General features: G+C 47.2%; 2 protein-coding genes and 1 long non-coding RNA gene across 10 annotated transcripts in view; 2 read left to right on the top strand and 1 right to left on the bottom strand.

The window, feature by feature from the left end:
- MTLN (mitoregulin) overlaps positions 1-22237 on the bottom strand; it is a 1146577-nt gene that overhangs the window by 559401 nt on the left and 564939 nt on the right. The window lies entirely within an intron of this gene.
- On the top strand, positions 7482-9600 carry LOC126933452 (uncharacterized). Its single transcript, XR_007718592.1, has 2 exons — positions 7482-8492; positions 9491-9600. It is a non-coding gene; the product is annotated as an uncharacterized LOC126933452 (long non-coding RNA).
- BCL2L11 (BCL2 like 11) overlaps positions 12730-22237 on the top strand; it is a 46853-nt gene continuing 37345 nt past the window's right edge. For 2 of the 5 annotated variants that reach the window (XM_050753129.1, XM_050753128.1), the window contains exons 1-2: positions 12730-13004; positions 15558-15964. In XM_050753129.1, coding sequence (XP_050609086.1) covers positions 15571-15964 — 394 coding nt within the window. In that variant the 5' untranslated portion in view covers positions 12730-13004; positions 15558-15570. The remainder of the gene's footprint in view (positions 13005-15557; positions 15965-22237) is intronic. The other 3 variants (XM_050753130.1, XM_050753131.1, XM_050753127.1) reach the window with 3 other exon arrangements.

Here is a 22237-nt window from a genome sequence, read left to right as displayed (position 1 = left end):
GGACTACAGGCGCCCGCCACCGCGCCCGGCTAGTTTTTTTTTTGTATTTTTAGTAGAGACAGGGTTTCACCATGTTAGCCAGGATGGTCTCGATCTCCTGACCTCGTGATCCACCCGCCTCGGCCTCCCAAAGTGCTGGGATTACAGGCTTGAGCCACCGCGCCTGGCCAAGATAAGTTTTCATTAAGAGATTATATTATTATATTCTCCCTATATTTTAGGTGCTGAAAGTTACCCTTTAAATAAAATAATAATCATAGACAGTTATTTTTTGTTATCCTTATTTGACAAAAGAGAAAAGTTGGCAATTTCATGTTGGTTCCCCCCAAATTGCTTTGCTTCCCTTTATTTTTCTTTTAATTTTAAAATTAGAGGTCTGTTTATATACATTGAAGTGTGTATATATATATTTTTTGAGACGGAGTTTCACTCTTGCTGCCCAGGCTGGAGTGCAATGGCACGATCTCGGCTCACGTCAACCTCTGCCTCCCAGGTTCAAGCGATTCTCCTGCCTCAGCCTCCCAAGTAGTGGGGATTACAGGCATGTGCCACCACGCCTGGCTAATTTTTGTATTTTAGTAGAGATGGGGTTTCTCCATATTGGCCAGGCTGTTCTAGAACTCCTGACCTCAGGTGATACCACCCGCCTTGGCCTCCCAAAGTGCTGGGATTACAGGCGTAAGCCACCACACCCGGCCGAAGTGCACAAATCTTAATGGTGCAGTTCAGCGAGTTTTGACAAATAGCAGGCTGTATAATGTAGATCTCAGTCACGTTACAGAAAGTGCCCATCACTCAATAAATTTATCTGAGACACTTTTCCATCAATTCCTCACCCTGACCCCTGAGTTTCTAACCTTATTATAAGAGCTCAGTTTGCCTGCTCCAGGGCTTCATAGGAATGGAAGCAGATAGATGTATGTTTCTTTTGCTCAGTATAATGTTTCTGAGATATTTGATGATTCATTCCTTTCTTAAATTAATTTATTTATTTTTGCTAAGCAGTATTTCATTGTATAGGCCCAGCCCCTCTCTCATCCCAAACGCTCATTTCTCTAGAACTCACCTAATCAGAGTCTCTAGGAACTGGCCTTGCTACCTCCAGCTGACCTCAGCTACATCATTCCATAGGTATTAAGGTGCAGTGTTACTTACACTCATCTGTGGGAAGAAAAAATAACTGAAGACTTAAGACTCACTTCTCTTTTCTTTCATTAACACAGTTTGTATTGAAAAAAAAAATGTTTATTCTCCTGTTAATGGACATTTAAGGTGTTTATGGACTGATGTTATGAATAAGATTGACAGGAATATTTTTGTGGAAGATGTTTTATTATATAAAATTTAGAAACATTTCAACCATTATATCTTCAAGTATTTTATGTCTCATTCTTTCTGACTTCTGAGATTCCAATGGCATGTATGTTAGATTGCCAATATATTCCCACACGGTACTGATGACCTGTTCAGTTTTTTTCTCTTTGCCTCATTTGGAATAGTTTCCATGAGTCTGTTTTCAAGATTATTGATTTTTGTTCCTCAATACTCACTCTGCTGTTAAACTCATCAGTGAATTTTTATCTCAATTATCCCATTTTTCAGATCTAGAATTTTCCTTTCATTCTTTCTTAGGAGTTACATTTATCTCATAAAATATCCGATGTTAATCAATTACATCCATTTTTCTCCTTCTAATTTTTTTTTTTCTTTTTGAGACAGCGTCTCGCTCTTTCACGCAGGCTGGAGTACAGTGGCATGATCTTGGCTCACTGCAACTTCTGCCTCCCAGATTCAAGCAATTCTTGTATCTCAGCCTCCCAAGTAGCTGGGATTACAGACATGCACCACTATGCCTGGCTAATTTTTGTATTTTTAGTAGAGACAGGGTTTCACTATGTTGGCCAGGCTGGTCTCGAACTCCCGGCTTCAAGCAATCCACCTGCCTCAGCTTCCCAAAGTGCTGGAATTACAAGCATGAGCCACCGTCCCTGGCCTTCTCCTTGTAAATTCTTGAACACATTTATAACAGTTGTTTTTAAATCTTTGTTAATTCCAGTAACTGGTCATCTCTAAGTCTGCTTTCACTGATTGTGCTTTCTTTAGATTTGGGGTCACATTTTCCTGCTGCTTTGCGGCCTAATAACTTATTATTGTACTTCAAACATTGTCTATAACAGATTTTACTTTCTTTTGTTTATTTTCCTTTCTTTTGTCTGGTGGTTAGGGTCAGGGACTGGCCATTAAGATTCCTCCTAGAGTCAGGTTGAGCAGAAGCTGCTTTACTTTGAGTTCACTGTGCTTAGTCCACCCACCCCACCACACTACCCTTTTTATTCTTTCAGAGTTTGAGCTGTGAAAATGGTGAACTACAGTTTCAGATATCTTTGCTTCACCTTTGGGTTGAACTCCAGCGCAGCTCCAAAGTCTATGTACCACAAGGATGCATGGGACCATGCAAATTTCCTCTGCTTTTCAGCTTCCATGAGCTGCTGCTTTCCTAGCAAAATTCTGGGTTGAGGGTAAAGAATCGCTAGGCCAAGTGTTTGTTTTTCTGCTAGAAGTTCTTCACAATTCCAGTCCATCTGGCCATTTTTCTCATCCCTTCAAAGTGTCTCCATCTCTGTTAGGCCCATTCTGTCCACCTGTCCCCAAAACCGGCACCTACCCCATATGTGGAAGCTTTTGTGGATGTTGGCTTACCGAGAAAGAGCTCATCTCTCCGAAATCACTTCATTAATGTTACTTTCTTATGTATAGTGTTTTTCAGTAGCCCCATAAAACATCTGATTTTTACTTTGTTCAGATTCTTCAGTTTGTAACCATGGAGCAAAAATCTCTTGAATCTATCTACATTTTAACTAGGAGGCCTCCCAGTTGCTTTTCAGATCATTTGGGACAATGAAGTTGAATATTCCAGGACCCACTTACACAGAATTTCTCCATAATAACTTTGGACTCTTATTGTATTTTTAGTTTTGGCAGTTTGTGGGGATTTTGCCTCTTGAAAATTTTTGACTGAAGATTATTCCTTCTTGGGTGTGTTTACATTTCTTTGGGTATGTACTTACAAGACTAAACTATGAGTTGATTAAGATTTTTTGTTTGTTTGTTTTTCTGAGACAGGATCTCACTCTGTCACCCAGGTTGGAGTGCAGTGGCATGATCTTGGCTTACTGCAACCTCCACCTCCTGGGCTCAAGCAATCCTCCTGCTTCAGCCTCCCGAGTAGCTGGGACTATAGGCATGAGCCACCACTCCTGGCTAATTTTTGTATTTTTTGTAGAGATGGGGTTTCACCACGTTGCCCAGACTTGTCTTGAACTCCTGAGCTCAAGCAATCCACCCTTCTCGGCCTCCCAAAATGCTGAAATTACAGGCATGAGCCACTGTGATGCCATATTTTTCATATGAGAAGTGTGCAGCTAATACTCTAGCTTTATTATAACTACCTAATTGAATATTCTTTCTTGTTTCATGTAAATGCCTTTGCCGTAGAAAATGCTACTACGAGCAGCATTGTGGTTACTTTAATTCCATTGCCAAAACTTTTATATGGTTTCCTGTATTCTAAAGGGAAAGGTATATGCACTTGTCTTCTTTTTAAACTTTTCTTCTTATGAATCAGTAGCAGTATGAATAAATGTCAGAAGTTCTTATTAAGTGGTTAATGTTGATGCCTCTGTCTTAGCATTCTTGTTTTAGGTAATGATGATTAAGCAAACTTTGTCATGGAAATGCCAGAGTTAGAAAGAAATTGTATTTATTACTAATTAGAGAACCCATGATAATAACAATAATATTTATAAATAATCAACCTGTGCCAAGTTCACTAAATCCTTCCATCTTAGAGATAAGGAAGGTAGTATGGCTTGGAAGTGGCAATGCCAGAGTTCAAAGCCCTTTTTCTCTACCGAAGTGGACATTGTCAATAATACTTAGTAAACAGCCACATTGTGCACTCTTTAGTTGAAGAAAATTGCAATAGAAAGGACATTTTAAAGGTAAATTTTCTTCAAGTTTAATTATTTAGTGAGGCTAAACAAAAGTGATTTTGTTGTTGCTTGGTAAGAAAGGCAATTTCTCTATTCTAACATTTCAGATTATGCTACATATTGTTTATCAACTGAAGAACAAATCAACATAAAATATAATTTAAATTGATTCAGAGAAAATATTAAGCTGGAGTCCTGATTATTTAATAGACCCGTGGAATGTCATTTTATGCTAAAGAAACTTGGTTGCAGAGAAAACCAATGAGAATGTATGTGTTCCCGGGACCAGGAGACCCAGCAGGCTAAGGTCTGACCCTCCCTGGAGGAGCCAGCCAGTGGGCAATGAAAACAGGAATGGAGTTCCCCTTTCTAGTAGTTGTTGGGTAAATTGAGAGAAGTAGAATCACAGCACACGCTGTGAGATAATGCCTCGTGTGAGTGTTTCAGGTTTATTTTTCTCTCATTGACTGCTTAGTCAGGCATAAGGACTAAGATGGGAAACTAGCTGTCACAGACCTACCATCTTATCCTTTACAGAATGTTTGTCTAAAGGGAAAGCAATTCTTCAGGATAAGTGAGTGAGGAGGAGATAAGTCAGGCCAAGGCCTCTGCATTCAGCGAGTTTGGAAGTCTGCAAAAAGTGAGAATAGGTGCAGGTTAACTACTTGATTGTGCCCATTTTCACCAGTCACGATTTGCCAGTCCATGTGCTGCTCTTTTGAAGGCACCTGAATTGTGTTTGACTTAAGGTGGTGATCCAAAGGAGCAGGGAGGGCCTATTGACCAGTGTGGAAGAGCACTCCCAATTTAGTGAAGGAGAATCTGCAGAACAGAGTTGAAGCCTTGTCCTTCTGAAGGAAAAGGTCTTTCCAGGTCATCAAGTTGGTCTTTTCACATGGTAGCTGGCTCTGAAGCCGATATCTTTGGCGCCTTCCTCTGGTGGCAACCTCATAGAGTGCTCCTGGGCCCCATTACTGCCTTGGTCCTCTCAGAGAATCTGAGCCAGTGTGGCTGGGCAGATCCATGTTCTCCACACTAGGCACACACACAATACAGATTCTGACTGAGGAAGAACATCAAGGATCACACGTCTGCCACAGTAGTGGAGGCATTTCCTCAGTGCAGCACCCCATATCCTCCAGCAACTGGAAGCAGTGAGGCAATGGGGGAAAAGATGGAGGCAAAAGGGTAGACAAGGTTTTAGAAAAAAAAAAAGCCCTGGATTAAAAGTCTAGTTGCATCAGTTACAAGGTATGTGACAATTTAAGCCTTGGTTTTCTCATCTGTAAAATGGGTTGATACCTGATAGAGCTGTTATGAGTACCGAATAAGACAGTGAACATAAAGCCCTCCTCTGTAATCTGGCACACAGTAGGTGTCCAGGAAATGTCAGCATGGGGTAGAACACAGAAGACCTTGGTTGCATATGTAAAGTGCCATATGTTGCTACATAACACTGTTATAAAGATGCTGGAGATACAGCAGACTGACAAGTCAAAGACAGCTAAGTAGCTCCCTTCTGTACCTCATTGCCTTTACCTGCCTGGCCCTCCGGGATGGAATGTGGAAAGCACAGATACTGCACAGCAGAGATGGATCCTTGGCAAAGGCTGGAGTAACAAGCTATGAATTGTTGATTGGGGACTACGGTTGGACGGGACAAGCCTGGAATAAAGGTGGCCAGAGGCACCTGCCAGAATGCCAGTTGTGGCATTTAGATTAAAAGATGTTTTTTGATTAATTAAGGTTCCCCTTCCTGTAAAGTTTCTAGCTCAACATCTAGTTAACCTAAAATGAAGTCAACTGAAAAATAATGGACAGGAAATTACATTAATGGCTCTCCAATATCTAACAATCCCTTAGAAAGTAAGAGTTGGCTGCATAGAGATTCTTTTTGGAAAGGAGGTGGAATTGATGTCTTATAGCAAGTTTATTTGTTGTTTTGCTTAGTCAGGTTAAAAGTTTCTATTTCTGTGCATTAACCAGTGATTATGATGGATACTAATTCTGTAGGCAGGCAGCCTGGACAGTTATTTGGCTAGTCTTACCTAGGATCACTCCTGTGGCTGCAGTCATCTGAGTTCTACAGGACTAGGATGTCCAAGATGGCCTCTCTCTCATATCTGGCAGTGGGTGCTGGCTGTTGGCCAAGGCACCTTGGTCCATCTCTACATGGCCCTTTGTCCTCCAGCAGGCTAGACTGGGCTTCTGCACAGCAGGTATTCTCAGGGTTATAGGAGAGTGATAATGGGGGGTTCAAAGCTTCTTAAGGCCTAAGCTCTGGAAATCACACAGTGACATGTTCCCCATATTCTATTGGCAAAGCAAGTCATAACTCATCCAAGATTAAAGGGATGGAGAAAAAGACTCTACCAAGGTAGCCAGATAAGAAAGGGGCTAATGAAGAGACATTTCAAATTGGGGTAAAGGATTTTTCACATAAAACAGCATGTGGTCATCTTATGCTGAGAACAGGGGTGAGGTATATGGGAAGAGGCAGGAAAACCTTCTGCATGGGGTCCTAGGAATAGCTGGGGCTTTCCTGCAAGTGCACTCGGCACTTCCCACCTTGAACATCTATTGTAGGACTAACACCATGCCATGCTGGGAAAATATGGTTTGTTCAGAGGACTGCAAAGCTTAGTCACTGCCCATCCTTGCCATCCTACTCTCCCAACTGAAATAAGGAAACTATAGGGAGAGTCAAAAAGAGCAGAAAAATAAATTGAGTACTGCAACTAGATGGAGGTGGGAAGCCAAACTGATGTTACGATTTTTCCCTCACTCCCAAATATACATATTAATATAGTCAAACACAGTATCATCCCTTGAGGGCTGAGTGCTTCTGCTTTCTTTAAAGCAGATATTCTCAAATTCCACTCACTGGCTATTCCCAGTGGATTGTACGTTCTTATTGCTTGTAGAGCAATAGTGCCCATGTTTAGGTTTGACCTTAAAAATTTTTTTTTGCAACAACCTATAACTTGTTCATGCTCTTTTATTTTTAAAGTACACCTATTCATTTATTTTTCAAAAGCTGGTGAATTTTCTTTGTAAAGATATGGGTAAGCTTGAAGTACTTTGTCTAGCATAAATGGGTCATAAACTGGAAGGGCACAGGACTCCTACAGTATGTGCAACTTTTATGCTTATAGTATGGAAGCATGTTGGGTAACAAAACTAAACTTTAATAATACACTGCTTAGCCCCCTATAAAAATACTCCCTGGTAATAAAAATACTGTAACTGTGTAATAATCAATGCTATATTATCTACTCAAGTTCATTTTGTATTAAAGAGATCATATATTTTTTAAAGTTTTTAAAATACCTCAACAGCTTCATGATGTAAGACCTGTTCCTGCAGTGTGTACCATTAAACCTCTAAAGTCCACAATTGTACCTTACACTGGGTAGGAATCCAGCACACACTTTGTGAGTGAAAGGATGGTAGTTATTATTATCATCTTGACAGCCAGGAACAGAGGTTGGTGGGTATCTGGAATCAGAATCAAACAATAACTAACAGGAATGATGCTGGATCCATCCATCGACACAATAATCATTCTGGGGTTTCTGTTGCAGTCTATGAAGAATGGAGAAGGCTAAAGTATTTTAGACTGCCCCAGAACTTTAGATTTAGAAAGAATCTTGGCGGTCAACTCCTCTTCACGGCCAGTTCATTGTTCCTCTCTAGGGTGCCATTGGAGAGGACACTCCCTGAACACTTATGAGTCAAGAAACCCTCCTTTTCACCAGCCACTGGGTTCCTTTTTAAGTTTATTTTTAAAAAGTTTTCTTTATATTGAAATCTGCCTCCTTTAATTCCTACTTCTGGCCCTAAGTTCTGTATTTGGCACTAGACAGACAAAACCCATACTCTATTTTACACTCATTCAAATCATTGTATTTCCCCCACCGGTGAATATATTACCAAAGTTGGTTGAGTTTCATAATGCAAGCCCAAAGGGAAAATTATCTTGAATAATCATATGACAATATGTGGAAACTTTAGGGGCTGTGTACGCCACCTCATGGTTTTGAACTGTGTGGTTAAAGACATTGAGAGTTGACAGATTAGTCAGGGATTTGTCAAGAGTATTAATTACAAACTTTGAAATCTTGGTCAGTGAAAGTTCATTTTAGTGCATCTTGAAAATATGATCAAAGGTCTTTTCAGTACTGATTTGATGATGCTTAACCACAGTGTGTGAAGAATGAAGTTTTTCATTAGAAATTACTGATGTAATAATAGAGCACATTTTCAGGGAAGATGTATTGTTGGACTATTACAATTCATGCTCTTTCCCCACCATATCCCTACCTTCTATTTGTCCCCCAGCCCCTATTTCCACCACCTTCCTTCTTGGGACCTCACTGAAAACCTGAAATGCTCTGAAAACCTGAAATGGCATTTTGGACTGCTGCAAAGGAAACTGATCTTAACAACATCAGTGCGGCTCAGAGATGACCACCCTGTGAGGGCAAAGGCGGGGCTGGTGTAAGTGATGTTGTTAAACCTGTAAAAATAAGCCATGAAAACCTAGGGATTTACTGTGATATGGGGAAACAAATTTGCCACTGGCTGAAAACTTGAAAAATGGAGTACAATGTGTAGTAGATTAGAAGAAAGGAAAGCTGTCCGTCTGCCCTTGTGTAGTTTTAGAAAAACAATCTTATTATTTTGGTAGCTATTTTTCCTGAAAAAAAAAAAAAAATACACTGGCACCTAAGCCATGGAAAATGAAATAAAAATACACCAGTGCAGCTTCCAAACCACTGGCTTACATCTCCCTCTCCTATCCGCTGGGAATGTCTTATCCCTGCCTTCCAGTGGCTGCCAGAACCACCAAGGGCATCCGCGGCGTTCCTTGGCATTGGCGTTAACAGCAGATGGATTTTCCGCAGCAGGCAGGTGGAAGATGGCTAGCATTGGTCCGCCGTCTCACTGTACTGAATTTCAAGAATCATGGCCTACTGCCAGCCAGGTCCGAAGGCGCTAGTCTGGGGAGACTGGAGCAGGTCTCTACTGGTTCACCTGTTCTGAGACTCTTCCTGTTCAGTTGCCTCTGCGCGCCAGAGGGTGGCACCCCAGGCACTCCAGAGGTGGAGAGGTGGGGACGGCAGAAGAGGAAAAGAGGAGCGGAGGGAAGGACTAGGGAGGGAAGGACCAAGGAGGGAACATTAATAAATTATCAGACCTTGGTCTCGAGTTCCCGGCTAATTTGGGGGCAAAGCCGCCCCCACGTCCACGCCCACCCCCTTACAGAAAAAGCCTGGGTTTCCACTAGGCTAGGTGTCAGAGTTGGGAATGTCTAAAATAAAAAAGGCTTCCGAGGGTTATTCATGGCCAACAGTTTCCACAGGAGAATCCAAAGGGAAACTAGTTTCCGGGGCCGCTGTGTGTGCGGGTGCTTGGGGGTGGGCGGAAAGCCGCTGGCACTAACGGCTTGTAAGTGTGCCAACATCTGACCTGTCCCATTGTGTCGTGTTTTGCAGTTGCTGGATGTGTGCGACTCGGTGAAGGATGATGCCCTGAGGGTGATCCCCGCCTTTAACATTCCACACACCAACCTCCACGCACCAATCGCCGGAATCTCCAACCCGCGGTTCGAGTGGGCTTTCTACCCTGCACCAATGCCAGCCGCTGCCACGGGAAGGGGCGCGCTCCCAGCGGCCCAAGCTGGGAGCCAAGCTCTAACGGGTGTGGCGGGAAGTGTGGTGACCCGCCTGCAGCTGCCACGACGCTCGCTCCACTGACGCCCGGAGCTGTGGCCGAGGCCGGGGGGATTTTGGTGGCAAAGCGAAGGTCCCGCCGAGGCTGGCGAGGCGCGCCGCTGGCTGCTAGAAAACAGATCAAGACGGTCGCCTAGTGCGCTGGATCTCTGTGCCCTTTCCCTGAAACCCAGCCTGGCCTGACTGCAACCTCTCCCAACTTCTGTGTCCGATACCCTAGACAATCAGGGTGGGCTCCCCGCTGCGAGCGCGCCCCACAGCCGGGTGCCGCCAAAGGTCTCCTGCTGTTAGCGGTGACTCACATTCCCAGTGATTTAGAAAGACTGTGGTGCCGAGTGAAAGAAAAAAAAAAAAGCAAACACTCTTAGCCAAAAGAAAAAAGCTCCACTCTTTCCGTGAGCGGGCAAAAAGGTTCGGTTCAGCAAGTGATGCTTTTTCAGTGAATCAGACGCTCTGGGGCTCTGTAAGGAAACGCACGGACTGGGAGAAGGAAATGAGAGCCTAGAGTTTTGCTCTCGGCAAAACAAGAACTCGGCATGTCCTTCCAGGCCGGCGGTTTCCGTACAGCAAGACAAGGCGCGGAAAACATTTTTACCATCTGACGCTGTAATCTGTCCTTTAGAAGAGCATAGGTGAAAAGTTTAATAAATTAAGCGATGTGGAAGTCATTCTCGCTGCTTGCAGACGGCGGGGAGGCGGGCCTGGGCAATTTCGGAACTAGGCGAGACGACGGCACCGCCTGTGGTCCCGGGCAAGGGCCATGGATTTCCCATTTCTCAGATCCCAGCTGCCCGACTTCATTCTTGTTTCTTTCAGTCCAAATCATCCTCCCTTCTCCCTCCCTCCACATCTCTTGGCACCGCTCTGCCCGCGTCCACTGCGAGGGAGGTGACCTAAAACCCATGGGCCCGTCTCTGCGTTCTCGGCGCTCTGGCCCAGTTCCGGGAGGACCTCCCGACGCCGCGGGAGAAGGCTGCAAGGGCTCGAGGCCCCCGACGCGGCCTGGGTCTCGGGGGACATATGAACCCGCCACCTCTGGCCAGCTTCCTTTTAGTGCCCCAAATAGGAGCACTTAGCCCGTTGCTTCCCCCCGACTCTCTTGTTTTTCAAAGTGTTCACAGGGTCGCGAGAGCGAGCGACGCGGGGGCGGCGAAGCTGCAAGGCTGCAAGGCTGCACAGGAACAGACGACAAGAAATAGGGCTTTCTTCTGCGTGGTTCTTTTCCGGTCCCTGTCTGAGTCGCCCGACCCCGCGGGGAGCGCGGAGCATTGCGGCGTTCGGCTACCTTCAGGCTCTCAGCCCAAACGGCAGGTCGCGTTGCTTCTCCCCAGTTGCGACGCCGGACGGCCGAAGAGCAAAGTTCGCCCGCAGTAGGAACTTCGAGGCCCCGTTAGGACAGATCTCCGGCCTCCGAGTCTACTTAGCCGTGTCCACGCCCGTGCCTTTTCCCTCTTGCAGCGAAATAACTGGGCGGGGCCCGACACGCGTCCTCCAGCGACTCCGGGAACCCAAGGCCTCCTGCACCTCGCTCAGAATTCACCCGAAAATGCGCTGAGACTTTGGCCTGAGGTTGTGCTGTGTCCCACTGACGTTACAGAAGCGCTTATGAATTTAAAAACTGATCCAAGTGGCCGGACGGCAGGACAGCACCTCCTCACTTGCTCCTCTACGACAAGGCCCCTTTCTTCTCCCCGCTGGCTGCGCTGGTGGGTAGGGTGGTCCCTTTACAGAGTTTTCTTAATCCATCTAGCCTGACCTCACCTTCGGGATGCTCCATTTCCCGATCCACCTCCCACACCCCCGCTGCCGTGATCTAGAAGCCAGGGCTGGGGAACTGAGGCGCGCGAGGAGCAGACAGGAGGGCCGGGGTTGGGGGCACCAGCCACGCGTTGGGAGAGCAGAGCCGGGTGCAGACTCTGAGGACTGGAGAGGCGGCGTGGAGTTTGGTCTCCTGGGAGGCAGAGAGTGTGGTGCCGCCGACTCCAAGGAGGAAAGGGAATGGGGGGGGGGGACCGCGCGGGGAGGAGGAACAGGGTATTTTGCGCTCCCGCACCGCGTCCCGAACTCAGCCGTTCTGCCTTCACTGGCCTCATCCCGTCCAGGGACAGCTCCTACGAGGTAATCTGCGAGCCCAGCAAATCTTGGGGGTCCTAGCCGAATGTAGTGCGCAACGTTCTCTCACTTGGAGGCCGCCACTCACCTCGGTTTTTTGTGTTTGTTTTTCCTAAAAGGATTTTTTTTTTTCTGAGTGCCTTTTTCATTTCCCTATTTTACCTGCTCTGCTGACATGCCTCCCGCCCTCACCCAGGAGGCGGTGAAGACGCCCACTGGGACCGCGCCTGGCCATTTTCTGGGCACGTCCTGCCCCCACGGGCTCTGTCTCTTAGGGAGACTGGGCGCGGAAGAAAAGCTGGAGAGCCCCTGCGGGGTGGCAGGAGGGGCGTGCCTGAGTCCCGCGAGAGGCTGGGGCGAGGAAGATGCGCAGCCAGCTGATCCGCGTCCCGCTCGGCGCCAGGGACCCTCAGAGCGAGGCGAGCTCAAAGACCTCGCCCCGCGCCTTCCCGACGACCGACCCAGTCCCCGCGCCTGCCCCAGAGCGGCTTAGAAACTCAGGGCACAGTGAGGGCGCAGGGCACCTCCTGAGACTTTCCACAGCGGGCCCGGCCAGCGGAGGCTGTGACCGGAGCGCCCCCTCTGTGCCGCGCACGCCGCGGCCGCCACAGGGTTGGGGGAGGTGAGCGGGAGGCCAGGGTACACTTCGGGGTGGGGGATGGGCGCGCACATGGCCGCCAGCAGGCAGAGTCACTCCGGTAAACACGCCAGGGACGGCGGCGCGCGCGGGAGGCAACCCAACGGGGCCACCCCCGCCTTTACCTGTCCGAGCCTGCACGCGCCGGCGGCCTAGGCGCCGAGGAGGCGGAGCTTGCCAGCCCGCGCGCCGGGGCGGGACCTAGCGGGGGCGGGGTCCGCAGTGATTGGGCGCAGGAGCGGGGCCGCCAGCCAGAGCTGGGCTGCAAGGCAGCGCAGGTTTCACTTCGCTCTGCGCCGCCGCCGGGTCTGCAGTTTGTTGGAGGTCTGCGTCCAGCCCGCTGCCGCCGCCGCCGCCGCCACTGCCACCAGTCGATTCTTGCAGTCACCCTGCGAACCCTGCCACACTGCGATCGCATCATCGGGGTATTCGGTTTGCTGAGTTCCCGCCGCCACCGCCTCGGCGCCCTTCCCTTGGCCCTTGTTCCCCCAAATGTCTAACTCTGACTCTCGGACTGAAAAACGCAAGGTAAATACCTCCAAATCCCGCGGTGCGGGCCTGGCACCGATGTAAGACTAGCGCTGGAGCCCGAACGCCACCACCTACTGCCCGCTTCCCGTGCACGTGCGAGCGGAGACGCTAGCATCGGCCCCGCTTGTCGCCGGCGGGAGGTGGGGATCCATGTGGGTCGGGTTCCCTCGGGCAGGTTCTCTTTAGAGAAAGGTCGTTCGCGCGGAGCCTGCGGGCTCTTGGCCAAGTGCGGCTTGGGCCGGGATGCTTCGCGCGGGCCTGGTGAAGGGTCGCACGTCCGGGGAGGAGGAGAGGCAGCGCGTGCTTTTCGGCACCGGCCTGGGAGCTGAGGACCGGCTCGTAGTACCCGGCTTTGCGCCCAGCCGGAAAGTCTCGCCGCCGGCTCCGGCGCCCCAACGGTAGCGGCCGCGCAGTGAGAGCGTGTTTCGCGTCTTGGTTTTTTTGGGCGCGCGGGCCTGTTGCGGATGATTTGCGGAACTGCGGTGGTGATTTAACTGACGAGACAGGGCTTTTCCTTTTACTCATTCAGGCCAAGGTTTCGGGGCCGCTGTTGCATTCGCTTTCTCAAGCGTACCTGGGGCCCCTGCTTGCTCTGCAGGAGTCTTGCGGACAGTGCCATCCACACGATCCACTGACAGCGAGAGATCTAGGTCCTCCCCTGACCACCTGGACCGCGCAGGGGGCTAGCCGCGGCCAGCAGAACCTGCGCGGTCCCTGGGGCCAGGCTATCTTAGCGGCTCACGCGTGCCCGAGCACACCCGACCCGGTTCGTGGTGCAGGCTAGCGGCGCCGTGCCCTCTGGGACCTGTTGCCCCAGGGTTGGCGCTGCTGGTGGAGGGCCCGACGGACGCCAGGGCGGAGGATGTGGATTTACTCGATGGTCGCGGACGTGCGCGTCCGTGGCCAGGGGTGGCTCTTCGGCTTTGACTCGTGTCTGCGGCGCACCAGGAGAAAGAGAGAGGAAGTTGTTGGAGGAGAATAATTGCCGCAGTCAGGGCGGTGACGGCCGTTGGGGTCTGCCCCCGACGGGCCAAAACAAGGACAAGTGGCGAGAAGGACTGGGCCTGGCGATGGCCCTGCGGGTCCGGGCGCGGCGCAAGCCCTGCTTTGTCTCCAGGTGACTGGCTGTCCAGTGCGGCGTGAGCTGCTAAGGCTTGTGTCTGGAAGGAGCACAGGGATGGGCAAAGTAGTCGGGCCAGCCGGTCCCCAAATCCTCCGGCGAAGCTGCCGCCGCCGCCACGACCACTGCCCAAGCTGCGCTCGGAGGCGAGTTTGTCAACAATCGCCTCGCCTTTGGCGGCCTGACCCGTAGGCGCCGCCCCCACCGCGGCTGCCGATTGGCTGCGGCGCGGAGCGACCGCGCGCGGACCAATTGGGAGCGCGGGCACCCGGCGCCAGCGGCGCGGGGAGGTCGGCGGTGCCGGCGGCGGCGGCGGGCGCAGAGCGCAAGGGGAGGAGCGGGAGGAGGCGGAGGATGTTCCCGGCGGCTGCGGCCGGGGCAGCGCGGGCCAGAGGCGCGGCGTGCGGAGCCCTCGGCTGCCCGGCGGAGTGCGGCGGCGGGCTGGCGGGAAGGCGCGGGCTGTGCGCTGCGCCGGGTACTCTGAACCCAAGTCCAGAGCTTTGTTTCCTGCGCTGCCTTCGTGGTGACGGTCAGGGGGCGCCGGGTCGGCGAAGAGCGCGGGCCAGACGCCCCGGGGCCCGGGCGCGGGCCCGGACGCTACGCTCTGAAGGGAAGGCGCGGACGTGAGTTTCGGCTTGATTGCCTTCTGAGGGGAGGGTCTGTGGGATGAAGGGGGTGCGCACCGGTGTCGCCTAGGCTGCGGACCTAGTTGGAGACTTTGCAGGGGTTGGCTTCTTCCCCCCCCCCAATTAGGGGTGTGCACCTAACGGTGCCGCTGCACCTCAGAGAAGTTCTGTCTGGTTCGGTGCGGCGCCCGGTACGGGAGCGGGAGGGAGGAACCGCGGGAGGGAGGGACCACGGGCGGAGAGAGCGCCAGAGCCGGGCCGAGCCGCGCTGGAGTTACAAACTCTATTGTGACGCACTTACTACGACTGACGGCCGCTGCCAAACCTTCCCCAGACTTGCTGCCCTCAGCATTTTCGGCAAACAATGGGGCCGGAGCAGGGAACGCGGCCAGCCGCCTGCAATCGCTGCGTCTGCGCCCGCTCATATGCTCCAGCGTCCTACCTAACGCCGGGAAGTCAGAGCCGCTGGGAGTTTCTGACTTATCCAAGTCCGTCCTGGGCAAAGAGCACACGCGAATAGACTTCAGATTAACTACTTTTCTGGAAACGCGCGTGTGTGTGCACCAGTTCCGCAAGCTGTTGACATTGTTACTGTATTTTGTTTGGGGGTACGAAGTTTAATCCCACCTTCTACCAAAAAAAAAATTATACCTTTATTATGTTAGGTGCAATTTTTTTATTTGGGAGATTGTCGGAAAAGTATAGAACATAAAGTATTTGGGATTAACCCTAAGAGCTGATTTATTCTTTTTTTTTTTTTTTTTTTTTTGCTTAAAATAATCTTAGTTTTTGTTTTACTTGCAGAAAAAAAGACCAAATGGCAAAGCAACCTTCTGATGTAAGTTCTGAGTGTGACCGAGAAGGTAGACAATTGCAGCCTGCGGAGAGGCCTCCCCAGCTCAGACCTGGGGCCCCTACCTCCCTACAGACAGAGCCACAAGGTAATCCCGAAGGCAATCACGGAGGTGAAGGGGACAGCTGCCCCCACGGCAGCCCTCAGGGCCCGCTGGCCCCACCGGCCAGCCCTGGCCCTTTTGCTACCAGATCCCCGCTTTTCATCTTTATGAGAAGATCCTCCCTGCTGTCTCGATCCTCCAGTGGGTATTTCTCTTTTGACACAGACAGGAGCCCAGCACCCATGAGTTGTGACAAATCAACACAAACCCCAAGTCCTCCTTGCCAGGCCTTCAACCACTATCTCAGTGCAATGGGTAAGCAATGCCTGGGTAAGAGGCAGTTGACGTGTGGATGGTTGAATCTGCTTGAAGACTGTGTGTGGCATTTTAAATCCCCTTTTAAAATCCCATAACTGATTTATTCTACGTTTTGATGGGAATGGAGGATGTGTCAAACTATCAACCAACTTTTTTTGAGACGCGTCTTGCTCTGTTGCCCAGGCTGGAGTGCAGTGGTGCAATCTCAGCTCACTGCAACCTCCACCTCCCGGGTTCAAGCAATTCTCTTGCCTCAGTCTCCCGAGTAGCTGGGACTACAGGCGCGTGCCACCACGCCCAGCTAATTTTTTGTATTTTTGGTAGAGATGGGGTTTCACTGTGTTAGCCATGATAGTCTCAATCTCCTGACCTTGTAATCTGTCTGTCTCAGCCTCCCAAAGTGCTGGGATTACAGACGTGAGCCACCACGCATGGCCCAAGCCAACATTTTTACAAAGTTACTAACTTTTGTGGCAGTGATGAATTGAGGTCCAAACATTAGCTCTCAGGTCTGCCTTCATTAAGCAAAAGTGCGTTACCACGACATGTTTTAACCACCAGGCTTTACATAGTAATGACATTTTGCTTGAAAGGGAACTCATCGTTTACAGAAAATAGCTTAATAATCAAAAGTGTAAAGAAAGATGACAATCATTTTTGAAAACGGCACTTTTAAAAAAATGAACGAGTTCGTGAAAGCAGTACCAACATAGAACCATGAAAATGGTTTGTTTTCTGCTTAAATTCCTCTGTACACTTCTTGCTCAGAGGGTTTGGACATAGTGCTAATCAGATTAGGTTGTCGGTTTTTATTTCAGGGATTAAAGGCAGTTGTAGGGTTTGAACCAAGAGTGGCTAACATAAATACCACAGAGGCCCGCAGCAAAATCATGGAAGGAACTGAGCTGGTGGAGACTGGTGAATTGGAGAGTATTTGCCCCTTCTATGTTTGGGCCACGCCTAATTGTGGCTGTGAGGACATGTGGTCTCAGGGTGGGTTTTTCCTATATTGCAAGATAACCCAGGAATGCAAAATTGATGCCAGATACCCTGTTTCAACATTGACAGCTAATTTAGATTTTGAAAACATTGTACAAGCTGAAAAGAAACATCTGCAGACTTGATGTGGCCCTTGAACCTCCAGCATGTGACTTTGGGTGCATACTTTGGGTAACCCTCGTGAGGGTCTGAGTCTGTGTTGATCAACTTGCTGTTGCCCACCAATGGAAAAGGTTCATGTCTTGATCAGGAGTCAATCACATTGACCATTCGTCGAGATTAGCTTGCCATACATGAGCAAGATAGAAGTAAGTCGGTAAAGTTATCAATTAGGAAATCCAGTACAGAGTCTATTATTGTACTTCATGATGAAGGCTAACTTAACAAACCCATCAAAGTAGACACTGGAACAAAATGACATTTCTAAATACCATCTAGCTCTGTTTTCATAGGCTTCAGTGAGGTAAATCGGGCAGGTGTTTGCCCACGTTACAGAATTGGAAAGAACCTCAGAGTGGTGGTCACTTGTCAGAGGTTGGGCACACCTGTGAAGTGGTGGGCAGAAATGACAAACATCCCAGCAGCTACACATGTTGGCTGCACATCTCCTGCCAAATGCCAGGAGGTACTTTTTTAGGGCCCCTCCTTAGGGAAAGGAGCTGGAAGTTTTATTATTGCTGTTACTACTACTCGTGAACTCATTTCGGCCTTAGAAGTTCTTGGTGCTTATAGTTTTTGTTCTACTCATGAAAATGCTCCCCCATATATGTGATCATTCTTGCTTACTATAACATCCTTGCTTACTAAATGAGTTAAAAAGGGCTTTATGGTGTGTATCCTGAAACACATGTACTTTAAAGACCTTCTGGAAGCTATTAGCTTTTCACACTTTCACAACAAAAGCTTCACACTTGTGGTTATTGAGCTATTTTCTCTAACCAGGTCCCTTTCAAGCAAAATGCATACATTGGTCTCTGTAGATGGTAGGTTAATGCATGGAAATAGTTTCTCCTTCCCTGGAACTGGGAATAGTGGGTGAGATAGTATATTTTTTAATGTAAAGACAGGCATGAATGCTTTTTTTGGTGATAAATACTATTTTACAAGCTAATTATAAGTTAAGCACTGTTACTTGAGATGAAAGATATAGGGCTTCAAAGATCATAATCTAAATAATTATGCACAGTTAATGGTTATACCTGTGAAGTAAAGTAGTGGATCCTGAGGTATAATTTTATAGTACTAGCTACATTTCAGTAGATGGTGTGATGAAGAGTTTAATGCATAGGATTAACTGAGAAGTTACAAGGAGTTTGGTTTAAAGTTAATGTCCCGAGGTAAATTTTCAGTGTTAAGTTTTTGGGAGATTTGTTTTGGAAGAGGATGAGTTGTGGTTGGGGGAGGAAAGAACTTAGCCAGATGTGAGTTTCTTAAATTGAAGCATAAAATTTACAATTTGTGTAGTCCATAATTTTCTGTGGACATTCTACAGTCTTAGTTCATGCCTGAAGACCACTGAAATAATGCTGAGTTCATAAGTGGTTCTCTTGACATTGTTTAGTATTCTTTACTCAACCCTATCCATGAAGTTCTTCAATGAAGCTTTTGATAATTTATTGCAAAATACATTTTTCACAAAGAAGTCATTATGATTGGTTTGAACTAGTGGAACACAAATGTGAGGTTAAAAAGAGGTTCGCCTTAGCCAGGGGCTCCTTTAGCCACAAAGCAGTTTTTTGCTCAGCAACTTGGGTTAGACATCAGTGTGTCTTGAAGTTTTGTTTTTGCATCTTTGTTCTAATGAGAAAGTAAAGTCCTGTGAGGAATGTATAGTAATTACGTGTATTAATACTATTTTCATATTTTCCTTTATGTCTCTGATTTTTCTGAAGACAGATTCAAGGAATCAAGGAATATATTTATCTGTTGGGCAACAGATGCAGTTTTTTCACTTTTCCTCAATTTTAGTCTCCTTACACTCTGGGAGGATTAACTTGAGAAATGATACCTTAGTGAATAACTGATTATTTTTATCAAAATCACTCACATGTGTCGGTTTACTGAGTGCCTTTTTGGATGAGTGTTTTATGCCATATGTGTTTTTAATGCAAATTAAAGGGTAGTCAGTGCACTAAAGTGTAGTCGGTACGATTGAAAATAAGAGTTGAGAAAAGTTAGGATATGGAGGAATGCTCCCTAGTGTCATGTTAGTAAATGTCTTCAATTTTATACTTGTTCCCTGGCACATCGGAATTCACAGATGGGAGTTAATGGCTTTCTTCTTCTTTTTTTTTTCCTCAGTGTCTTGTGGGTACTTCTCTTATAGCTGGTAATTGTCTGACCCCTCCTTTAGTTTGTGAGCTCCCTGGGCGGGGAATAATGTCCTGCAGATGCTAGCGAGTGCCTGACAAAGAGGAGAAGCCCAGGAGATGTTGCGGGTCAATCCACCTCTGCCTGTTAGCCTTTCCAAGGAGCAGTTTTTAACTGAGGACAAATAGTTTAAGAAGGCAGGTAGCAAGAAAAAGATCCTGACCTCTGCTCCGCCAAAATGTTTTTAATTACCTGGATCTAGCTGTAAGGATTGCCACATAGTGGTGATAGCTAAGGTCTAGCTCAGCACTGCACAGCAGGGAAGCCACGCACAGCATTAAGCACTTGACATAGGACTAGTCTGAACTGAGTTGTGCTGTCAGTGTTGATACACACTGGATTTTGAGGAAATAAAAAAGAATGCAAAATAGTTTGTTTTCATATGGGTTACATGTTGAAATGGTATTTTAAATATATAGGTTAAATGTAATATAAACTTGTATTGCAGTTAAAAAAACACAAAGCATAAAATTTACCACCTAAACGATTTATTTCTAAGTGTACTGTTCAGTAGTGTTCAGGTCACTCATTTTGTTGTGCAGCCAATCTCCAAAACTTCTTCACCTTGTAAAACAGAAACTCCGTACTCATTAAATAACTCCCCATTTCTCCCTCCCCCCAGCTTCTGACAACCATCATTCTATTTTCTGTTATCAATTTGACAACTTCAGGTACCTTATATCAGTGAAATTTATACAGTATTTGCCCTTCTATAACGGGCTTATTTCACTTAGCATAATGTCGTCAGGGTTTATTTATCTTGCAGAATGTCAGAATTTCCTTCCTTTTTAAGGCTGAAAGTTGTTCCAGTGTGTGTATATCACATATTTCATGGATCCATTCAGTTATCAGGGACACTTGGGTTGCTTCCGCTTTTTGGCTGTTGTGAGTAGTGCTGCTATGAACATAGGTATGCAAATATCTTTTGGGGGTTCTGCTTTGAAGTTTTTTGGATATATACTTGGAAGTGGAATTGCCAGATCATATGGTAATTCTATTTTTAATTTTTGGGGGAACCATCATGCTGTTCTCCATAGAGGCTGTGCCATTTTACATTCCCACCAACAGGGCACAAGGGTTCCAATGTCTCCACATACTCACCAACACTTTTTTTTTTTTATTTTAACAGTAGTCATCCTAGAGGATATAGGTGATAGTTCATTGTGGTTTGGATTTATATTTACTGGCTTAGATTTGTATGGCCACCACCACAGTCAAGATACAGAACAACTCAACCACAAGGATTTCTCATGATACCTTTTTATAAGCACAGTCACCTCTCTCCCTCTTCCTTGAGCATCTAGTCATGCTCATCGGTGATTAAATAAAATGTATTTTAATATTGACTTTCTCTGTTTCTTTCTACCTTTTTAAACGTGGCTACTAGAAAAATGCAAAATTCGATCTGTGGCTGGTGTTCTGTATCATCTCAACAGGCTGGCCTCACAGAGAGAGGAGCTGGAGTGTGCAGTGCTGCTCTAGCAAGCAAGACTTGACTTTTCCCACTCAGAGCACATCACTTCCAAGAAGCTTACTCCTTGGGTTATTTGGTTGACCTAAGAGAATGAAAGTGATCAGCCGAATCTTGTGAGCATTTTAAACATTAAATGAGCATTGTAAACAGCGGCATTCTCCAGGCAAATATGGAGTTTTGTTTTACCTCTTTAAACTCCATGGTATATTTGGACTTCAAAAAGTAGATGGTAGAGCACATGCTTCCTCAGCACCTCCAGGCTGCCTGGAGCCTCGCAATAGAGGTGTCTTTGAGGGAGTCCCAGCTCTGTTTCTGAAACCCCATAGTCGCTTGTTTGACACCAAGAGAAATAAGGAAACTTTTTAGGTCCTAAGTGGGAAGAGAAAGTGCTAGAAGAGAACGATATTCTGCTTTACCAGTTCCAAACACATTAATTGTTAGTTACCCAATTTTAAATTTGCATCTTAAAACAATTTTTTTTCAGATAATTATAGATTCCCATACATTTATAGGAAATAATGCAAAGAAATCGTATATGCCATTCACCCAGTTTCCTATAGTGGTAACATCTTGCTGAATTATAGTATGCTGTCACAACCAGCAATTTTACATTAACAGAATCCATCTACCGTATTGAGATTTCATCAGTTTCACATGCAGTCCATTTCATGTGTCTGTGAGTGTTTACTTCTATTCAGTTTTATCAAATGTGTAGGTTTGTATGGCCAACACCACAGTCAAGTTACAGAGCAACTCCACCACAAGGATTTCTCATGATACCTTTTTATAGCCACAGCCACCTTTTTGTCTCTTCCTTGCCCCTGATAACCACTCATCTGATCTACATATCTGTACTTTTGTCATTTCAAGGATGCTGTATAAGTATAATCATACTGAATGTAACCTTTTGAGATTGGCTTTATTCACTCAGCATAATTCCCTTGAAATTAATCAGAGATGTTGCGTAACAATAGTGCCTTGTTTTTTATTGCTGAATAGTATTCCATAGATGATGCACCACAGTTTGCTTAACTATTCACCTGTTGAAGGACACTGTGTTTGCATGTTCTGGCAAGGCCCTGGCACAGCTGGAACTCAGGGAGGATTAGAAGTATTTATTGTACTTTTACTTCTCGTTTTTGTGTGTGTGTGTTTGTTTTTGAGACAGTCTCACTCTGTTGCCCAAGCTGGAGTGCACTGGTACTATCTTGGCTCACTGCAACCTCCAACTCCCAAGTTCAAGCGGTTCTCCTGCCTCAGCCTCCCAAGTAGCTGGGATTACAGGCACGCACCACCACACCCAGCTAATTTTTGTATTTTTAGTAGAGATGGGTTTCGCCACGTTGGCCAGGCTGGTCTCGAACTCCTGACCTCAAGTGATTGGCCCGCCTTGGCCTCCCAAAGTGCTGGGATTACAGGCCTGAGCC

The sequence above is a fragment of the Macaca thibetana genome, chromosome 13 (genome assembly GCF_024542745.1).
Source record: "Macaca thibetana thibetana isolate TM-01 chromosome 13, ASM2454274v1, whole genome shotgun sequence".
Taxonomy (NCBI): domain Eukaryota; kingdom Metazoa; phylum Chordata; class Mammalia; order Primates; family Cercopithecidae; genus Macaca; species Macaca thibetana.
This window is presented reverse-complemented; position numbering and strand designations above follow the sequence as displayed.